This window comes from Chiloscyllium plagiosum, chromosome 7 (genome assembly GCF_004010195.1).
Source record: "Chiloscyllium plagiosum isolate BGI_BamShark_2017 chromosome 7, ASM401019v2, whole genome shotgun sequence".
Lineage (NCBI taxonomy): Eukaryota > Metazoa > Chordata > Chondrichthyes > Orectolobiformes > Hemiscylliidae > Chiloscyllium > Chiloscyllium plagiosum.
The window spans coordinates 86,285,934-86,309,177 of NC_057716.1; the positions used below are offsets into that span (position 1 = coordinate 86,285,934).

Sequence of the window (23,244 nt, forward strand, 5' to 3'; positions counted from 1 at the left end):
CCAGTCCCCTGGCACAACCCCCATTGACAGTGAAGACGAAAAGATCATTGCCAACGGTTCTGCAATTTCCTCTCTTGTTTCCCACATAATCCTAGGATATATCCCGTCAAGCCCGGGCGACTTGTCTATCCTCAAGTTTTTCAAAATGCCCAACATCCTTCCTAACAAGTATCTCCTCTAGCTTACCAGTCCGTTTCATACTCTCCTCTTCAACAATACGGTCCCTCTCATTTGTAAATACTGAAGAAAAGTACTCATTCAAGACACCTCCTATCTCCTGACTCAATACACAGGGATAACATTAAAATGGAGGGCACTTTTTCTGAAAAAATGCCTTTGTGCTTGCATTTTAGACTAATGTAACAGGGTTTTAATACAGAGTTGAGGAGAAACTTTTTTGCTCAAAACATTGATAATATTTGGAATTTTTGCTCCAGAGTGTTATAGGATGATCAGTCATTAAAGGTTTTTGAGGGAGGAAAGACAGGACATCAAGGGATATGGGACTAGATGAAAAGTTCGAGATCAGTCATGATCTTGATGAATGGTGGAGGAGGCTCAAAGGCATCTATTACCAATATCTACTACTGAAGCAGTCTATGCCCAAATACAAGAGGATTTGAATTTAAAAGCAGTGATGTGCTTCTGAGACTTCATAAAGCTCTAGTTAGACCCCATTTAGAATACTGTGTCCAAGTTTGGGCCCCACTCCTCAGGCACTGGAACATCTCCAACGGAGATTCACACGGATGATCCCTGGAATGGCAAGCCTGACATATTGGCTGAGGATCCTGAAATTGTATTCATTAGAGCTTAGAATGTTGAGGAGAGATCTTATAGAAACTTACAAGATAATGCATGTTTTAGAAAGGGTAGATGCTGGGAAGTTGTTTCCATTAGGCGGGAAGAAAGTGAGGACTGCAGATGCTGGAGATCAGAGCTGAAAATTTGTTGCTGGAAAAGCGCAGCAGGTCAGGCAGCATCCAAGGAACAGGAGAATCGACGTTTCGGACATAAGCCCTTCTTCAGGAATGAGGAAAGTGTGTCCAGCAGGCTAAGATAAAAGGTAGGGAGGAGGGACTTGGGGGAGGGGCGTCGGAAATGTGATAGGTGGAAAGAGGTCAAGGTGAGGGTGATAGGTCAGACGGGGGTGGGGGCGGAGAGGTCGGGAAGAAGATTACGGGGTGGTTGGGTTGGTTGGTCCGGGTGTCCCAGAGGTGTTCTCTGAAACGTTCCGCAAGTATAGAGGAGGCCACATCGGGTGCAGCGGATGCAATAGATGATGTGTGTGGAGGTGCAGGTGAATTTGTGGCGGATATGGAAGTGTCCCTTGGGGCCTTGGAGGGGAGGTGTGGGCGCAAGTTTTGCATTTCTTGCGGTTGCAGGGGAAGGGCCCCCTCCCACTCCCACTCCACCAAGGACATGCAGGTCCTTGGACTCCTCCATCGCCAGACCATGGCAACACGACGGTTGGAGGAAGAGCACCTCATCTTCTACCTGGGAACCCTCCAACCAGCAGGGATGAACTCATTTCTCCAGTTTCCTCATTTCCCCTCCCCCTACCTTGTCTCAGTCAAATCCCTCGAACTCAGCCCCGCCTTCCTAACCTGCAATCTTCTTCCTGACCTCTCCGCCCCCACCCCATTCCGGCCTATCTCCCTCACCTTGACCTCCCTCCACCTATCGCAATTCCAGCGCCCCTTCCCCAAGTCCCTCCTCCCTACCTTTTATCTTAGCCTGTTGGACACACTTTCCTCATTCCTGAAGAAGGGCTTATGCCCGAAATGTCGATTCTCCTGTTCCTTGGATGCTGCCTGACCTGCTCCAATAGGCGGGAGTCTAGGACTTGTGGGCATACCCTTAAAATTAGAGGGAGTCAATTTAGAAGGGAAGTGAGGAGACATTTCTTCAGCCAGAGAGTGGTGGGCCTGTGGAATTCATTGCCACAGAGTGCAGTGGAGGCCAGGACGTTAGGTGTCTTCAAGGCAGAGATTGATAAATTCTTGACCTAGCAAGGAATTAAGGGCTATGGGGAGAATGCGGTTAAATGGAATTGAAACACCCATCAGCCATGATTAAATGGAGGAGTGGACTCGATGTGTAGAATGGGCTTGCTTCCACTTTTATGTCGTATGGTCTTAGGATTTGGACAATATGCAGGCTTAGGACAAGTGACAAGTAGCAATCTCACCACAGAAGTGCCAGGCAATGAGAGAATCTAACCACTTGTCACTACAGGACAAAGGCAGCAGATACATTAGAACACCATCACCTGCAATTTCGTTTCCAAGCCATTCATCATCCAGACTTGAAAAATATATCGTTGTTCCTTCAGTATTGCTGGCTCAAAATCCTGGAATACGCTCCCTAACGGTGTGGATGTACCGATATAAAATGGACTGCCGTAGTTCAAATAGGCAGCTCACCACTATCTTTCAAGGGCAATTTCTTGAAGGAAATTAATGCTGGCCTAACCAGTAATTTTGACATCCTGAGACTAAATTAAAAAAACTTGTGTCCTTGTGACAATAGGCTTAGAAACTAGCTACTTCTTAGGCTATCAGAACCAAGTAATATGATCATGACCTGAATATGCAGCCAATGAAATGGCATTATCCAGGTATCATGTTGCATAATAGAGGCGCTCCAACAATGAAGAAGTCATGCAGTTATATCCGCAATCATCAAGAAATTTAAATGCAAGTCTTTTGTTACAAATTCACTTTTGGTTGCACTGTAGAAATCTAAAGTTCAATTGGTATGGTGGGGTGAAGACAAAATTGTTTTTGCTTTCCTTGGTTCTTGGGAAAAGACTTCCATTCATATCTGTTGAATGACTGGAAGCATTTCATGCTCAATTGTATTTTGTTTGTTGTGCATGGAGAAACTAATTATGTTGTGCATGCATAGTGACCATGAAGAAACCCATGACTTGGACTGCTTGTTACATTATGAAATGCATGATGATCTGTAGGCCATTAAATTGGAATCACTACTAGAACCTGATGGGATAAGCTCCACCTGAATCATGCTGGAATCATAATCCTGCCAAATCAACAACTTTGCTGTGGATAGGGCTTAAAATTAAAGTGTGGGAGAATGGATTCGCCTGCATTCAAAATTAACTGCAAGGTTAAAGATGGGTGGGGGTGGGGGTGGGGTGTGGCTCAGGAGAGGCTATTAAAGTTTCCATAGGTGAGGCGATGACCTCAAGGTCTATAGCTAGACTAGTCCATTTGTCTGTATTTGGCCCATAACATGAAAGCCTTCCTACTTGAAAGTGTATGGAAAAATAGGGTTGAGTCATTTAGGCAAGGTCATGCCTGACAAATTTGTGAGAATTCTTTGATGTGGTTACAAGCAAGTTAGACGAAGATCCAGTAGATTTGATCTATTTCGAAATCCAGATAGGCCTTTGTCAAGGTACTGCACAGTAGGCTGCTAAATAAGAACCCATGATGTTAGAGGCAAGGTCCTGGCATGGATAGAGCTGTGGCTGACTGACAGCAGGCATAGAGTAGGAATAAAGGGGTCTTTTTTTGGGGGATGGCAGCCAGTGACTCGAGTTCCACAGAAGTCAGTGTTGGGACCGCAAGAATTCATGTTAACCATTAATGATCTGGATGAAAGAACTGAGAGTATTGTTGCTAAGTTTATAGATTACCTGTCCCTCCATCTTTCTACATGTTATGTTGAAGAGGCGGGGAAGCTGTAGAAGTATAGAATTCAGTGATAGCACAGAATCCTTCTAGTGTGGAAACAGGCCATTTAGCCCAACAAGTCCACACCGACTCTCCGAACAGCAACCTACCCAGACTCTTCCCTCCCCTCCTCCCCCCCGACCTATCCCTGTAACCCTGCATTCCCTATGCTAACCCATCTAGCCTGCACGTCCTGGGCACTATGGGCAATTTAGCATTGCCAGTCCATCCAATCTGCACATCTTTGGACTGTGGGAGGAAATCCATGCAGACAAGGGGAGAATGTGCAAACTCCACACAAATACTTGCCCTAGGCTGGAATCGAGCCTAGGTCCCTGGTGCTGTGAAGGCTAACCACTGAGCCACCATGTTGTGATGGATTTGGGCAGGTTAGGAGAATGGACAAAGAAGTGGTTGATGAAATACAATGTGGAAAAGTTTGAGGTTATGCAGTTTGTTACGAAAAATAGAGGCATTGGCTAATGGAAAGGCTTTGGAAATCTGAAGCGCAAAGGGATTTGGAAGTCCTAATTCAGGATTCTCTTAAGGTTAACATGCAGGTTCGGTTGGCAGGATTAAGAAGGCGTATGCAATGTTAGCGTTCATTTTGAGACAACTAGAATACGAGAGCAGGGATCTATTGCTCCGGTCAGACCGTATTTCCAATATTACGAGCAATGGATCTAAGAAAGGATGTGATGGCATTGGAAAGGGTCCAGAGGAGTTTTACAAGAATGGTCTTGGGGATTGATGGCTTGCCCTATAAGTTGAGGACTTTTGGTCTGTACTCGATGGAGTTTGGAAGGATTGGGGGGAGTCTCATTGAAACCTGCAGAATACTGAGAGGCCTCGATAGAGTGGATGAGGAAAAGATGTTTCCATTAGAAGTAACTAATACCGGAGGGCACAGCCTCAGTGAAGGCACAACACTTTAAACCTGAGACAAGATGATTTTGTGGAACTCATAGCGTCCACAATCCTCTGTGGCAATGTTACTTTGTGTTTAAGACAGAGATAGATATAGATAGATGGGGAGAAGGCAGGGCAATGAGGTTGAGAAACTTGTTAATCATGATTAAATGGTGGAGCAGATTTGATGCCTAATTCTGCTCCCATATCTTATGGTCTTATTAAAAAGACTTGCTGTGGGTCATAATAAAAGGCTATCAGTTTAGACAACTTTGAAATTTGCATTTGAATGGATTCTTGTAAGATTTTTATTCAAAGTTTGGGTGAAGATTTGTAACTCGGGCGCTCGTTGTTGTGGTTCTGTTCGCCGAGCTGGAAATTTTTGTTGCAAACGTTTCGTCCCCTGTCTAGGTGACATCCTCAGTGCTTGGGAGCCTCCTGTGAAGCGCTTCTGTGGTGTTTCCTCCGGCATTTATAGTGGCCTGTCCCTGCCGCTTCCGGTTGTCAGTTTCAGCTGTCCGCTGTAGCGGACAGCTGAAACTGACAACCGGAAGCGGCAGGGACAGGCCACTATAAATGCCGGAGGAAACACCACAGAAGCGCTTCACAGGAGGCTTCCAAGCACTGAGGATGTCACCTATCAGGGGACGAAACGTTTGCAACAAAAATTTCCAGCTCGGCGAACAGAACCACAACAAGATTTTTATATATATTCAATATGGTAAGAATTCCAGGAGCCTCGGACTCTTTTATGTTGATGTTTGTTTGGAATGTCAACTGTCAATACATAGTAAATGGTATTCCATTATATAAGATTAATTCCACACGCTTCGTAGCACCTAACTTGATGAATATACTGAGGACAGAGATTGGCTATGGAAAAAGACACAAAATTCCTTCTATGGGCCCACCAAGAGGGGCTAGAAGTACTGAGACAAACTGAAAATGGGGCAGTGGAGTCAGGAGATTTACTTGTGTGCCACTCTCAAAGTCCAAGTGCTGGTGTACAAATCCTCCTCCATTGATATTCTCAACTGGAACACTCCAATGAGAGTATGTGTGTCTTTTTAACAAATGTTGGTTAACACTTACCACATGTATATACTTAACAGTTCTAAGAAGTTGTTATGACACTAGAAAGTACTCCAGGATGTTATCTCTGTTGGTTATGTCATGTTTGAGAGCTTGTGAAACTGGGAACAGATCTACTGTTGTAGGTAAAGGATGCATGTCATGTATTTACTAATTCCTTTCTCTTTTTATGTTTTAAATGTGACCAGTTAGAATTCATCTTCATTGAAAGTACTCGTAAATTTATTACAAAAATTAACAGAAACTAACTGATAGAAATTGTTAATCACCAAGAGATTTGGTATTAAAAATGCCTGATTAAACGAAATGCCCTGATTTTCTTCAGAACTTCTCTAAACAATGGTAGTGATTCCTGTGTATCTTGCCTTAATCTTTCTGTGCTTTATGCCTTGGCCTTTACAGTGGCTACTATGAGCAAGAAATCTGAGCCAATGTAAGTGAAATACTTATTCAGCAGAATATGTCCAAAATAAATGTTGTTTCTCTCCAGTATATTTCCGTACAGTGATTTAAATCTGGGGCGCATTATTTTGTTGATTTCAAACTGCCTTAAATGCAGCAAGTATGGTGATGTTTTGCCATAGTGGTTCTTTTGGCGACTGTTAATAGTGTCAATGTTGGCAGGGAGGCTATGTGAGGACATTATATTTCTTAATGCGATTAACAAGACTCCACTCTTTTGCATCATTTGTATCTCAATTCACTGGGATAATGCACTGGAAATTGAGCCCCACTGTTCCTGAGTTGTTGCAAATGAAACTGATGAAATCACTGAATTGCCTCATTTTACTTAGGTTAAAAGAATATGAGCCTCAAAGTTTCAAATAACGAGAAAATAACTATTACAATCAAACCATTTTTAACCATTGGCATGAAAGAAACAGAATTGCTAACATAACTTTAACTTACCTTTTTTCCTTTTTGAAAAATCTGCTGTAAAATACACACACAAACAGACACACGAAGAGACAAGGCAAGGATATTCATAGTGAGAAAAAAAAATAGAGAACCAGCTTTATAGCATCAATCAGACTATGTGAGTTGAGTTTTCTTTCTTTTCCTTTTGTTTCCTATTCGTACTTAGCTAGTAAGACATGGTTATTTGTACACCACTGCTATCTTTCATTTACTGGTTGAGAATTTTGCCTCCTTCCATGTCTCCTTTCATTTCAGTTTGAAGACAGAGCTATTTGGTGAAATGGTGGGAACAGTTACCAGGAGATTTTCTGTTACTTCTCCACACAGGAGACAGAAAAGGGTGCTTTTTCTTTGCAGGCTAGAAATTTTTCCTATTTTCCACAAGATTGGTTCCTGGATAAGTTGCTACAATCATATGGTTTTTACAATGCTGAGCCTGCATCAAGTTGTAAATTGAAAAATCAATCAAAGGTTTGTCTCTGAGCAAAACTATTCCGAAAACATGCAGAGAGTCAGACTACATTCCCTGTAACGTGCAGATCTATGGCCATGTTGCAGGCGAATAAGGCATGTTCCATGATCATCTGAGGACCCCACTGCTACCAAGCGTAGACCTTCCAAAGCGTCAATCGGTATTTGGTACTCACGCAGCCAATTCTGTGAAATGGTCTCATTGAGTAACAGAGTAGACTTGAAGGATTGAATGGCCTACTTCTCTGATGTCTTGTGGTTTTAAAGCAGCATGTTGTGTTTAGAGTTTCCTTATGATGAATAAGGATGTAATTTGCTATGAGTTGATTCTGCTTTGGGAAGGAGCTTCTTGTCTCCAAATGCAAATGGAGAAAAGTTGTTTGCATCTGTAATAAAAAGAACATATGAAAGGTACATTGTAATATACAAGTTAACCTAGCTGCCTATCAAGATACAGTTCACTCTGTTTTGCATTTTTTAAAAAGTATTGTTAATTTTCCTGGTGAGTCTCTTACCTAATATTGATAACCTTCACTACTATATTCTGATACTTATTAATGTTGTTCTGCACTTTTTCCTCAAAATACATCATTGCCTTTATGTATATAAAAGATGTGATGGTTTTTACAAAAACTTGCTAAGATTATCTATGTTAGCTGTAGAGTAAAGCTGTCTAGTCTGTCTGAGAACTTGTTTCCCACTAGTTCGGAAGCTCAAGATTCATCAATTTAGTGACAGTGTTGAATTGTTGTTAGTTTTATAATGATGGATGTCTTGTACATTAGATTAGATTACATTACAGTGTGGAAACAGGCCCTTCTGCCCAACAAGTCCACACCGACCCGCCGAAGCGCAACCCACCCATACCCCTACATTTGCCCCTTACCTAACACTACGGGCAATTTAGCAAGGCCAATTCACCTGACCTGCACATCTTTGGATTGTGGGAGGAAACCGGAGCACCCGGAGGAAACCCACGCGGATACGGGGAGAACGTGCAAACTCCACACAGTCAGTCGCCTGAGGCGGGAATTGAACCCGGGTCTCTGGCGCTACGAGGCAGCAGTGCTAACCACTGTGCCACCGAGCCGCCCAAAAGCTGTCTTTGCAAGAAAGTGAAACTTTTGTGTTTTAAATTTTCAGCTGTATTTAACTCAACATACTGTGTTAATCTGATGTGAAATAGGTTGTCAAAAGCACAGTTTCTCAATTTTCCATCCATTATTTGTCTCTGTATTCCTTCGGTTCAGATTAATTAGTTAACCATTATTATAGAAAATGCATCCTATCCATAGTGGAAATGATAAAAGCCAAAATTAGCCATGGACAAGATTGAGTTGCATGGATTTAAATGCAGTCTCAGACTTGCACTGGAATTTGACTTTGACCTGTTCTCTTTTCATCCTAGTTTCCTTGGGTAGAAGGATATCCATATGATGAGGCTGTGCAACTATATAATGTATACCACCAAAAGTAAATACTGAACACCGTAGCCTCACTTTAAATAGTAACAGTTGGCATTATAAGTAGAAGTTTTGTCAGATTTAAATCTGACTAAAGACATTTTTAACAATTTGAAGATCTTTGGTGAATAATTGCTTACAATTTGTTCGTGCTGATAATCACTTAGACAATTTTTGGTTCTATTCTTCATTCCATGTGTGTTCAGATCTTTGTTTGTGTACTGTGACAAATCTCATTGATTTCGACAAATCTGTGTTTACAGTGTCAATGCTATATAATGTGTGGAAGATGAATCATGACAATTTATTTTTCGACAGTGAATGCAGACACAATGTAATGAACTTCTCTACCATTAATCCCCATGTTCTTATTTTAAGCTGAGAGACCGTAGGAGTTTAGGAGAAAGTGAGGACTGCAGATGCTGGAGATCAGAGCTGAAAATGTGTTGCTGGAAAAGCGCAGCAGGTCTGGCAGCATCCAAGGAGCAGGAGAATCGATGTTTCGGGCATGAGCCGTTCTCCTGAAGAAGGGCTCATGCCCGAAACGTCGATTCTCCTGCTCCTTGGATGCTACCTGACCTGCTGCGCTTTTCCAGCAACACGTTTTCAGCACCGTAGGAGTTTAGTTTACCTGATTTTGAATTTATTCAATCTCCATTTACCAATGAAAAGTTATCAATAACAAACTGAAAACTATTTGTACTTGTACCTGCTGTTTTAAGGAGACTTTATTTTAAACTAAATAATGATTACTGATTTTACAGTTCATTAATGGTGCCAAGGAAATCTGCTATGCACTCCGCTCAGAGGGTTACTGGGCAGACTTCATTGACCCATCTTCAGGCCTTGCAGTAGGTATCCTTCAACTACTGTTTAACTGCTTCCTTTATTGGGCTGCTTGGTGATGAAAGTTTTAATTTTAATAATTTTCTTTTTCATAATTTTTAAACTAGACTTTTTTTTAAGAAGGGTTTTATTGTTGTGGTTCATTTGGATGAGTTTCTAGCTTTCTGATGAGAATTTGTTCTTGTAACACACATTTAAATTTTACTGCTTTTGTCACCTAAACATTTTAACCTGAGGTTTGAAATGTCTGAGCAATTTTTTTTGTTGAAAGGCAAAATGCTACCTGCTGTAATGGCTTGCAAGTTTGATAAGCGTTTGTGCAACAAAAGAGGTTTTTAAATAGCAAGAAATTTCCAGAATGGAAGAGCAGTATGCAGCACATGATGAATAAATTATACAGAGATGTTGCTAAAACGATAAGAAGAATAGCCGTGATGCCATTATTCTTTGTATAGAAATGAATCAATTTTGCATGACAATAGAATTAGCTGCGCCATAGTAAGAAATGGGCTGGATTTTAATTCTGCAAGGGAAACAGTTTCAGAGGTTGGTGTGCTGACAATGTGATATTACCTAGCCTGCCTACATGTCAGCATGTTTCTGCCCATGATGCAGTTCTTGCAGTTGGTTGGAGATAATGACAGCTATTCATCTGCCCATGGTGCAAAACTAATCGGTCTAATAAAAATGCCAGTTCTGTGCATTCTACTTACAAAATGGAATGAAGCCTGTAGATGATATGTTGCAAGCCAAAGGTAAATCCAGCAAAGCAGCCCAGCATAGATTGCAGATCATTCTGTGAAGCTGGTTGGCCACTGCCAATTGATGGCTTGGCACTCATGGCTACCTTTTATATTTTGAAATATTTTAGTCTTCAGGGGCACCTACACCCTAAGGAATCCTCACACCTCGGATTGGGAGCACTAATGTTTTCCAGTTGGGTTGCTGGCTGTCCAGAGTCTGCAATTCTCCAGTTCCAGAGCTGTCATACCTCAAGTGAACTGGGCTTCCAGATGCAGCCTGTCCATTGCTTTCAGGATCCTGTCACAGTCACTTCCAAGTAGCTAATGTTGCAGCAAGATTGTAATAATAGAAATAAAATTCTCACTGACGTTATTTCTAAAGCTAACATAACAGTCACTCTCGTGTACTGTCACTTTGAAAGCTCTGTTTATCCAAGAGTAAATGTATAAGTTAGACATGGATTCATGATTTCAGGAAATAAAAATGTAATTGTCATCTATCAGCCTCTGCTCATTTCTCCTTGCTTTAGAATCTTGCTCTTAAGTTGCTGGACAGGCCCTCCAATTTCCATGACCAGTATAACCTCATTGTCTCTGTGTTCTTAAAGGAAACATAAATCTTCCTACTCAAGCATCTTTCACCATTACCAGAAAAAAATTGCCATTTGCCATGATTCATAACCCTGAGCATGGGATTCATACCTGGGCCTGGGATGGCTCATGAAGGGTAGGCGTGACAACTCCCTGAAGTCTGAAAGTATCCTGCTACCTCCAAATCATGTTAGTATCTGACCTTGTGAATGAAAGGTGAATTACCACATCAAATAGGATGCTTGCATGATTTTAGGTAACCAATTTGGTGCAGTCTCTTATGTTAAATGTTGCAGAGTTTTGTGATTGAATCAAGATTGACATTGCCCTGTTGGAAGTTTATAAAAACCAAACGTGCATCCATAATTTGAAAATCTTTAAGAAATCAACTATATTGGCATTTTGAGCAACAGCAGTTTTGCTTATTAAATATTATCTTAAATCCAGTATCTTTTTTGAATAATTGCAGTTATAATTTATATATATTTAATTTCTTGCAGTACTTTGGACCATACACAAACAGCACTCTGTTTGAAACAGATGAGCGCTATCGACATCTCGGTTTCCGGATTGAAGATCTTGGTTGTTGTAAAGTTATTCAGCACAAGATTTGGGGAACACATGTATTTGTTGGCAGTCTTTTCACAAATGCACCTACAGATTGCTTAGTAATGAAGAAACTACAAGGGAGCACCCCACTTTGATTGCTGTCACCATTTTATTATTAAAAAGAAGCCAAAAGACTGGTGAGGAAGCTCCATTTTATAGATGTATTCTGGTGGCTTATGTAAATGTAGTTTAAGAAGAAGGCTGTAAGATGCTGAATATATCAGTGATATTTATTTTAGTTCACTTCAAATGATATTGTAAAAGACTGATCATGAAAAATGATACTGGAATTTGTGCATGTGTTTTCTATGTAATGGAACTGTCACTTAAGAAATCTACATCAGTGATGCTTCTAAGAATATTTCAGAACCATTTACTGATGACACTTGGCTCATGTAGCATGGTTTGTTCCAATTCCAGTGAGACAGTCTATCTCAACTTAGCAAGTAATAAATTAAATTTCCTAAAACTCAGGAGTGTGGGTATGATTAATTCTTTCCAATTTTACTCAAGTATTACTTTCAAAGGAAAGGAATGCCAGCATTTGTATCGTGCCTTTGAAGACATCAGGATGTCGTAAAGCACTTTACAGCCAATTGAGTATGATGGGAATATAGCCACCAGTAATAATGTAGGAACGCGGCAGAAAAGTTGTACCACATACAGCAATGTGATGATAACCAGTTGAATGATTTTGGTGATGCTGGTTGAGTGTTAAGTATTGGCCAGAGAGACCTACCAAGCTCATCTTCAGGATAGCGATTAGCAGTGCTGCCTCACAGTGCCAGGGACCCACATTCTATTCCAAACTTGGAAAACTGCCTGTGTGGAGTCTGCACATTCTCCCAGTGTCTGCGTGAGTTTCTGCCAGGTGCTCCGGTTTCCTCCCACAGATCAAAGGTGTGCAGATTAGTTAGACTGGCCTTGCTAAGTTGCCAGTAGTGTTCAAGGAAGTGCAGCAAGGTGGGTTAACCAAGGGAATTGTAGGATTATAGGGATTGACTGGGGGGATGGGTCTGGGTGAGATTCTCTTCAGAGGGTTGATGTGGACCTGTTGGTCTGAATGGCCTGTTTCCACACTGGGGATTCTAAAAATTATATAAATGACTCAGGTCATTTTACCTCCACCTGATGGCAGAGAGGACCTCAATTTAACATCTTCAACAGGTAGCTCCTCCAACAGTGTAGCATGCTCTCAGCGTCGCAATGGAGTGAAGGTATTGACTTCTTCACAGCTGCACAAATGAAATAATTACTGTAGAATGGTGTGAAATGCTGAAAATACACCAATTTATTGAGGCAGTCATTCTTGTAGATTGAGGTCAAGACAAGGTGGTGAGTGGACATTAGTACAAAGACAGCAGCAGTGCAAGAGCAGAATGCAAAGCAATAAATGAAGCCCAGTACATCTACCATGTTCCGAACAATTTGAGTTTCAAAACATATAATTTGTTAATGATAATGGATTATAGATTTTCAAACTTTATTGCCTTGAACTTGTTTTGGCTCATAAGTGAATTTCTGTTTTAAAAATGTCTTTCCCTATCCATTTAAAATGGAACTTCCCTTTTTTCTTTGAAATTGAAACCAGACAAAGAATATATGGGCTGAAATTGTGTCACAGGCACTATTTTCTTTTTAGAAAGTAAGGTACTGAGCTGAATTTTTCAGGATTCTGCTATGTGCAGAAAGATCTGAGACATAAAGATGTTGTCCCTCATAGGCTACATTTCACCTGAACAACTCTTTTTCTTACCTGTCAGCGAGTAAAACCAAGGTAACAATCTATTCAACCATTTGTTACCTTCATCTATAGAGTGGAGGGTGCATTCCAAACAAGTAGAAGGAAGCACTGATTTGAATTTTTGATTACATCTAGTGAAATTGAAGAGTATTTGTGATATACCTACAGTGAGTAAATTATTACTGATACTGTTTTTTATAAAACAATTCAGTTTTAGAAATCAAACTTGCAACAAATACACTCAATGTTGTCGGTTGCTTTTCAAACATACCAATGAGTATAATTTTAATTAGGCATCTTTGTTGTAGTCTACAATTTTTATGCCCTGAAATGGACCTTTGAACCCAAAACCTCGTGAAGTTTAGCAGGTTATCTGCTGAGCCATGGCTGACATTCCAGAGCTAAAGTGTACAATTACAGTTATATGAAAATAAGACCATAAGAAATAGGAGCAGAAGTAAGGCCATTCAGTCCATCGAGTCCACTCCGCCATTCAATCATGGCTGGGCATTTCAACGTCAGTTACCCGCACTCTCCTCTTATCCCTTAATTCCTTGCGAGATGAAGAATTTATCAATCTTTGCCTTGAAGACATTTAACGTCCCGGCCTCCACTGTGCTCCATGGCAATGAATTCCAGAGGCCCACCACTCTCTGGCTCAATAAATGTCTCCCCATTTCCATTCTAAATTGACCCCATCTAATTCTAAGGCTGTGCCCACGGATCCTAGTATCCACGCCTTTTGGAAACCATTTCCCAGCATCCATTCTTTCTAAGCCATGCATTAACTTCTAAGTTTCTATTAGATCTCCCCTCAATCTTCTAAATTCTAATGAATACAATCCCAGGATCCTCAGTTGTTCATCGTATATTAGGTCTACTGTTCCAGGGGTCATCCGTGTGAATCTCTGCTGGACACGCTCCAGTGCCAGTATGTCCTTCCAGAGGTGTGGGGCTCAAAACTGGACACAGTATTCCAAATGGAGCCTAACCAGAGCTTTATAAAATCTCAGTAGCACATCACTGCTTTTAAATTCCAACCCTTGCAAAAATATGTCAAGACCAGAAAAATACTGAAAATTACACAGCATCTCAACAACTGATAAAGGAAAATGCAATCTTTTTGTTTTCAAATTTCCAGGATTCAATTTGTTTTTGGTACTTTCAACAAACATTAAACCTGATTAATATCCACTGTTGAAATCATAAAATTCAAATGCTAGCACATTCTTTCATTTTTATTATGCATTATAGACACTTTGGCTGAAAACCTAAACATTGGGAGAAAGTTTGTACTTTGATCAGTAATGCTTTCCCAATCCAATTATATTATAATGCATGATTGCAGGGCTAAGAAACAAACCTGACAGATGACTATCATATATCCTGAACAACTGCCAGAGTTGTTCATTCTAAAGTAGTATTTCTAAGTACTTGGAAACATTACTAGCCAAAATAAATCTTTTGTGCTCCTTGTCAATGTTTTTAATTAACTAAATGTTTTTAATTGTGCATTGTTTTTGGACATTTCTCTCATATGTAGTTGTGATAAATGAATGGTGCTTAGTAAATAATTAATGAATCTGCATTCTCTTGTGACTTACCTACTAGCAAACTTAAGATGATATTACCAGTAAATAAGTTTTGTTTTGTACAACATACTAATGGATTTGCAAAGGAGAGTTCAGAAACTTATTTCAAAACTGCAGCTAGTGTAGAGCGCCTACAACCAGATTGTGACAGTAGGAATAAAGCATGAAATTTAACTTATTGTGTGGTAGAATATAACAGATTTACATTGTAATTTTGCAGTTAATTCATCCTGTGAGTTATATTGACTTATATTTGCCTAACCAACATGTCAACATAACAGCATGGGTTCAGGACAACTGTGTTACACCAACTTAAGAATTGGAACCCAGATAAGAAAATGATATGTATTAGTGTTTTCTGTTCCTTCTGGGACCTAAATGTTGTTTTAATCAAAAAAAGTAAAGTATTTTGTGTGGAAGAGTGGGGAAAAAAAAGACCTTGCTAAATCTATGGCTGAGATACTGAGTTTAGTCTTATAGAATGTAGAACATTCCAGTGCAGTACAGGCCCTTTGACCCTTGATGTTGTGCCAACCTGTGGAACCAATCTGAAGGCCATCTAACCTACACTATTCCATTTTTGTCCATATGCCTACCCAATTATCATTTAAATGCCCTTAAAATTGGCGAGTCTACTACTGTTGTAGGTAGGGCATTCCAAGCCCCTACTACTCTGAGTAAATAAACTACCTCTGACATATGTCCAGATCTAAAACCCCTCAATTTAAAGCTGTGTCCCCTCGTGCTAGCCATAGCCATCTGAGAAAAAAGGCTCTCACAGTCCAACCTATCTAACGCTCTGATTATCTTATATGTCTCAATTAAGTCACCTCATAACCTTCTCTCTAATAAAAACAGCCTCAAGTCCCTCGGCCTTTCCTCGTAAGACCTTCCCTCAATACCTGGCAGCATCCTAGTAAATCTCCTCTGAATCCTTTTCAAAGCTTCCACATCCTTCCTATAATGCAGTGACCAGAACTGTACGCAATACTGTACGCGGTCGCACCAGAGTTTTGTACAGCTGCAGCATGATTTCATGTTTCTGAAACTCATTCCCTCTACCAATAAAAGCTAACACTCTGTATGCCTTCTTAACAACCCTATCAACCTGGGAGGCAACTTTCAAGGATCGATGTACCTGGACACCGAGATCTCTCTGCTCATCTTCACTATCAAGAATTTTACCATTAGCCTAGTACTCTGTATTCCTGTTACTCTTTCCGAAGTGAATCACCTCACACTTTTCCGCATTAAACTCCATTTGCCACCTCTCAGCCCAGCTCCATGGCTTATCCATGTTTCTCTGTAACCTACAATATCCTTCGTCACTATCCATAACTCTGTCAACCTTTGTGTCATCTGCAAATTTACCAACCCATCCTCCTTTGCCATCATCCAGATCATTTATAAAAATAACAAATAACAGTGGACCCAAAACAGATCCTTGCAGTATCCCCACTAGTCACTGAACTCCAGGATGAATATTTATCAAAATCTCTACTGAAATTCATATATGCCACATCAACTGCTTTACCCTCATCCACCTGTTTGATCACCTTCTCAAAGAACTCACAAACATTTGTGAGGCACGACCTACCCTTCACAAAACCGTGTTGACTATCCCTAATCAACTTATTCCTTTCTAGATGATTATAAATCCTATTTTTTTATAACCTTTTCCAACACTTTAACCACAACCGTATGGTTCACAGGTCTATAATTTCCAGGGTTGTCTCTACTCCCCTTCTTGAACAAGGGAACAACATTTGCTATCCTCCAGTCTTCTGACACTATTCCTGGAGACAATAACAACATAAAAATCAAAGCCAAAGACTCGGCAATCTCCTCCCTGGCTTCCCAGATAAACCTGCAATAAATTCCATCTGTCCCAGTGGACATATCTATTTTAAAACTTTCCAGAATTGCTAACACTTCCTCCTCAGTCTCATCTAGTCTAGTAGCCTGTATCTCAATATTCTACTTGACTACATTATCTTTTTCTAGTGTGAATACTGACAAAAAGTATTCATTTAGCGCTTCCCCTATCTCCTGAATCCACACAACTTCCCACTACTATGCTTGATTGGACTTATCATACTGCCGATTGTTTCAGAGAACAACTCTGGGACACCCGCACCTACCAACCGCATCGCTCCGTGGCTGAACACTTCAACTCTCCCTCCCACTCCATCAAGGACATGCAGGTCCTGGGCCTCCTCCACCACCAAACCATTACCACCTGACACTTGGAGGAAGACCTGCTTTGAGACCCTGCATCCACGTGGGATAAATATGGATTTCAACAGTTTCCTTATTTCCACCACCCCACCCCCTCAAATATTATCCCAATCCCAAGCGTCCAATTTGGCACCGCCCTCCTGACCTATCCATTACCTTTCCCATCCATCTGCTCCAACCTCCTCTCCGTCCTATCACCTTCTCCCTCACCTCTATCTACTTATCGCATTCTCAGCTACCTTCACCTTCCTCCCCCCGCCACCCCCCAACCCCAACCCCCTCCCATTTATCTCTCGGCCCACAAACCTCATTCCTCAAGCAGGGCTTATGCCCGAAACATCAATTCTCCTGCTCCTCGGGTGCTACCTGACCTGCTGTGCTTTTCCAGCACCACACTCTCGACCCTGATCTCCAGCATCTGCAGTCCTCATTTTCTCCTAATCTTACTCTCGTCTTTTTTTTATTCATGAAATATAAAACCTTAGGGTTTTCCTTGATCCCAACCGCCAATGTCTTCTCATGTCCTTGGCTGGATGGAAGAAGACAGAGGGTAGTAGTTGATGGCAAAGTTTCTTCATGGAGTGCCGTCACTATTCATGAAATATAAAACCTTAGGGTTTTCCTTGATCCCAACCGCCAATGTCTTCTCATGTCCCCTCCTGGCTCTTCTTAGCTGTCGTTTTTTGGTCTTTGCTGGCTAGCGTTTAACTCTGAAGCACCCTAACCGAGCCATCACATCTCATCTTTACATAAGCCTCCTTCTTCCTCTTGACAAGGTTAGGCCATTGTTGGAATATTGCGTGCAATTCAGGTCTCCTTCCTATCGGAAAGATGTTGTGAAACTTGAAAGGGTTCAGAAAAGATTTACAAGTGTGTTGCCAGGGTTGGAGGATTTGAGCTATAGGGAGAGGCTGAACAGGCTGGGTCTGTTTTCCCTGGAGCGTTGGAGGCTGAGGGGTGACCTAATAGAGGTTTACAAAATTATGAGGGGCATAGATAGGATAAATAGACAAAGTCTTTTCCCTGGGGTCAGGGAGTCCAGAACTAGAGGGCATAGGTTTAGGGTGAGAGGGGAAAGATATAAAAGAGACCTAAGGGGCAACTTTTTCATGCAGAGGGTGGTACGTGTATGGAATGAACTGCCAGTGGATGTGGTGGAGGCTGGTACAATTGCAACATTTAAAGAGGCATTTGGATTGGTATATGAATAGGAAGGATTTGGAGGGATATGGGCCGGGTGTTGGCAAGTGGGACTAGATTGGGTTGGGATATCTGGTTGGCGTGGACAGGTTGGACTGAAGGGTCTGTTTCAATGCTATACATCTCTATGACAAGATTTTCAACTTCCTTAGTAAACCATGTGTCCTGCACTTGACAACTTCCTCCCTGCCTGACAGGTACATACTTATCAAGGACCCGCAGTACCAATACACATTTCAATTGTGCCCATCCCTGCAGTTTCCTTCCTCATCCTGTGTATCCCAAATCTTGCCTAATTGCATCATAATTGCCTTTCCCCAGCTATAACTCATGCCCTGTGGTATATACCTATCTTTTTCCATCACTACCGTAAGTATAACTGAATTGTGGTCGCTATCACCAAAGTGCTCATTCACCTTCAATCTAACACTTGGCCGGGTTCATTACTCAGCACCAGATCTGATGCGGCCTTGCCCCTTGTTGGCTTGTCTACATTCTGTGTCAGGAAACCCTCCTGCACACATTGGACAAAAACCGACCCATTTAAAGTACTTAAACTATAGTATTCCTAGTCAATATTTGGAAAGTTAAAGTCCCCCATAACAACTGCCCTGTTACCCTCACTCCTATTGAGGATCATCTATGTTATCCTATTCTCTATATCTTTGCAACTTTTTGGAGGCGTATAGAAAACTCTCAACAGGTAACCTCTCCTTTCCTATTTGTAATCTCAGCCCATACTACTTCAGTAGACGAGTCCTCAAACATCCTTTCTGCAACTGTAATACTGTCCTTGACTAACAGTGGCATCTTTTATCATTTTCTCTGTTCTTACTGAAACATCTAAATCCCAGAACCTGCAGTAACCATTCCTGCCCCTGCTCTACCTATATCTCTGAAATGGCCACAACATCGAAATCCCAGGTACCAATCTATGCTGCAAATTCACCTACCTTATTCTGGATGCTCCAGGCATTGAAATAGACACACTTTGGCTCCATGCTATAGGGTGTGCTGTGGCGCTAGTGACAAAATTGTCAGATTCACTGCAATATACTTGGTATTAAAAATAAATTTGCAAAAAAAAGTCTTACAGAGAAAATTATGGAGTTGATAGCGCTACATTAACATTTATGAATAAAATGGGACAAGCTAGAGAATGGCTGAGGGTTCTTGAATGAGGGCATAATGACAATATTAAACATTAGAGATGAGGAGGACGGAGCAGAGGAACCAAACACTCTTGCGTTGTTGAAGCTGCAGTTATTCCAGACCTGCATTCCATTACTTAAATACTGAAAGAATTGCAAATGCTGGAAATCAGAAGCAAAACAAAAATTTCTGGAAAATCTCAGGTCATCTGGTAACATCTGTGGAGAGAAAGCAAAGTTAACCTTTCTGGTCCAGTGACCCTTTGGAATTGTTGGTAGCGAGGAAAAAGTTTTTTATGCAGAAAATGGAGAGGAGGGTAAGCAGTAAATGATAGTTGGAGATCAAGCCTAAAGAGAGAGAAGAACAGTTGGACAGACAAAGGAATGGATAATGGTCCGCCTAGGAGAATGAATGGCTGCTGATGGAGACTATTAGTGGCTATCAATGGGTAGTGTCTAATAACAGACCATGTTATAACAAGGCCTGGTCTGTTCGGACTTGGGTAAGGATATGGCAAAAGCTGCCTTAAGCCTGAAATCGTTGAACTCAATATTGAGTCCAGAAGGCTGTGGAGTACCCAAGTGGAAAATTACGTGCTGTACTTCTAATTTGCACTGAGCTTCACTGAAGCATTGCAGCAAACCTGAGATAGAGATGGTGGCAGGGAACATAGTGGTGAATTGACGTGGCAGACAACTGAAAGGTCAAGGTCTTTTTTTCTATACGGACAGAAAGGAGGTATTCTATGAAGTGGTCACCTGGTTTACGCTTTGTTTCCCCAATGTGGAGGAGTCCACGTTGTGAGCAGCGAATGCAGTAGACTAGATCGAGTGAAGTGCAGATAAAATGCTGCTTCACCTGGAAGGTATGTTTGGGTCCTTGGATACTGAGAAGGGAGCAAGTAAATGGGAAGTTTTTGCACCTTCTGATATTCCAAGGGAAGTGGCTGTGGGGTGGGCGGGGGAGGGGGAGTGTTAGGAGTGAAGGAGGGGTGGACTAAGGTGGCCTGGAGGGAACGATCCTTGCAGAAGGCTAGGAGGGTAGGGGAATATGTGGCTGGAGGTGGCAGAAGTGGTGGCTAATGATCCTCTGGATGTGGATGCGATGCAATGCTAGGTTAGAACAAGAGGCACCCTATTGCTGTTGTATCCATTCTTCCAGTTCCTCCATCTCTGTCGCATCTGTTGTGATGATACCAACTTCGATGTTTTCTGAGAGATGATTCTGGAAGGCTGCTGAGGCAGTACTAAGATTTGAAAGCTCCCTACCTAATCTAATGCACTAACTTCCAGAAGACCAAGAGTAGAAAGCTGCCTTCATCTGGGTGTCATTGATCAATGGTTCATGAATAACAGCCAAGGAGGCCATCCACATCTATGCCTGTGAACAATGCATTGTGAAGGACATTTAAATAATCTGGCCAATTTTGCTATTGTCCTTTATTCATTCCTTAACTGTTTATTTGTTTGTCTGACTTTTTTTGTGGATGGGGCTGAAAACAATGCTTCAGGTTTAAAGCACAGACATTAATTGGCTTAATTTGCTGTTTAACATTCTCTCTGCTAATGTCCGTTTGTATTTAATAAATTGCTAAGTCTTTTGTTTAAGGTACAAAACTGGCTTTTGGAAATTAGTTATTGACACAGTCTGGAATTGGTAATTTAAAAAATTTGGTTATGAACCATTGGAGTGATTCTTTGGGGGTCTTCAGTTTAGTTTTACTGTGTGGTGACTACAGAGGTAGGGTGCAATTGTTTGGATGTCTATCTGTATTGGAACAAAAGAAACTGGGACAATAGCTTGGGCTCCATCCTCGTGTGTAGATTCCCTACATTGCAGAAACAGGCCCTTCAGCCCAACAAGTCCACACTGGCCTTCCAATGAGTAACTCATCCAGACCCATTCCCCTATCACTATGGGCAATTTAGCATGACCAATTCACCTGAATTGCACATCGTTGGACTGTGGGAGGAAACTGGAGCACCCGGAGGAAACCCATACAGACACGGGAAGAATGTGCAAACTACACACAGACCTGAGGCTGGAATTGAACCTGGGTCCCTGGCGCTGCAAGGCTGCAGTGCTAACCACTGAGCCACTGTGCCACCAAGTTAGTAGGTAGTAAGCCAGGAAGTGTCCTCCAAAGATGTTCACGAATTTTATCATGAGCCAAGAAGCTGACAATTGTGCTTGTTAAAAAAAACCGTGAGATGAATGGAGATAAAAAGTTTTTTTTAGTGAATCAGATACTCTCCTATATTTAGATGTCTGTTTGTTGTGGGCTGTGAGTCATCAGTTCAGATTGTAATCCCTTACTCTATCTGAAGGTGTAAATGATTTATCAGGTGAAGTGCCATTTCATTGTTTTCTGTTCTCATTTTGTGCTATCATATCCCACTTTAGGGACTTTGTTGAGTGTCATAAAAAGAACATCTAAATATAAGTACATTCATCAAGAAACTACATCCTGCATGCAGTAGGGTTTGATAGCATGTGTAAGATTTCTCAGTTCTCTGTCTCAAAATATGGTGTCCCTACTGGAAGTGGAAGATAATAGTTCCATAATTATAGGTGTAAGTCTTTTCCTTTACTGATTTTGTGACTTAATTTAAACTAAGGTTCATCCTTTTGTAATCGCCACTCTGTTGAAAAGTAATGAATGCTCAGTTCAAAGAAGTTGGACTGGAATTGTTAGCACCATCAGTTTTCTGTTTCGGGTGCCTGCTCAAGACCAGGAGAATTCTGCCACTCTTGTCCAGGGTCCCAGGTTTGATTCTGGCCTCGGGCGACTGTCTGTGTGAAGTTTGCACATTCTCCCCGTGGGTTTCCTCCGGGTGCTCCAGTTTCCTCCCACAGTCCAAAGAAATGCAGGTTAGGTGAATTGGCCATGCTAAATTGCCCATAATATTAGGTGCTTTAGTCAGAGGGAAATAGGTCTGGGTGAGTTACTCTTCAGAGGGTTGGTGTCGACTGGTTGGGGCTGAAGGGCCTGTTTTCACACTGTAGGGAACCTAATCTTCAGCTGAAAAGTTAAACGAAAGTAACTTGTTTAGTGCTTTCAGAAAAACAAACTGAACAAGCTGTGGTTGTTTCTGCAAGAGTTCAGATGAGCAAGAGGCGATTGGAGCACAAGAATTCCTGAATGATTTAGATTAGATTACATTGCAGTGTGGAAACAGGCCCTTCGGCCCAACAAGTCCACACCGACCCACTGAAGCGCATACCCCTACATTTACCCCTTATCTAACACTACGGGCAATTTAGCATGGCCAATTCACCTGACATGCACATCTTTGGACTGTGGGAGGAAACCGGATCACCCGGAGGAAACCCACGCAGACACTGGGAGAACGTGCAAACTCCACACAGTCAGTCGCCTGAGGCTGGAATTGAACTCGGGTCTCTGGCGCTGTGAGGTAGCAGTGCTAAACACTGTGCCACCGTGCCGCCCATGATCTTGGCAAAATGGACGTGGAAAGCATGTTTTCAAGGTTAGGAGATAGGTCACTATTTCAGAATAAGGGAAACACATTTGAGACTGAGGCGAGGAGGGATTTCTTTATTCCATGTGCGATGATTCTTTGAAATTCTGTACTCTAAAGGGCTATAGAAGTTCAGTAATTAAGCATGCTTAAGACAGTAATTATTACATTACTGGAGATTGATAACTTTAAGAGATAGTATGGGAAAGAATGATCAGTCCTGATCTACTTAAATGCTGACTGGTCCACTCCTGTTCCTATATTCCTGGATAAGCTTTATAAAAATCAGACTATTTTTATTGATGCAAATAAGATTTAGAAGATGATCTACATAGAGTAATAGAGATGTACAGCATGGAAACAGACCCTTCAGTCCAACCTGTCCATGCCGACCAGATATCTCAACCCAATCTAGTCCCACCTGCCAGCACCTGGCCCATATCCCTCCAAACCCTTCCTATTCATATACCAATCCAAATGCCTCTTAAATGTT

The 23,244-nt window shown here is 41.5% G+C and overlaps 1 protein-coding gene across 1 annotated transcript in view; it reads left to right on the forward strand.

Annotated features, from left to right (window-relative positions):
- Positions 1–11,816, forward strand: part of mmadhcb (metabolism of cobalamin associated Db) — a 17,609-nt gene extending 5,793 nt beyond the window's left edge. The window contains exons 3-4 of the mRNA XM_043694145.1: positions 9,319–9,405; positions 11,235–11,816. Coding sequence (XP_043550080.1) covers positions 9,319–9,405; positions 11,235–11,438 — 291 coding nt within the window. The 3' untranslated portion in view covers positions 11,439–11,816. The remainder of the gene's footprint in view (positions 1–9,318; positions 9,406–11,234) is intronic.
- Positions 11,817–23,244: the final 11,428 nt, after the last annotated feature.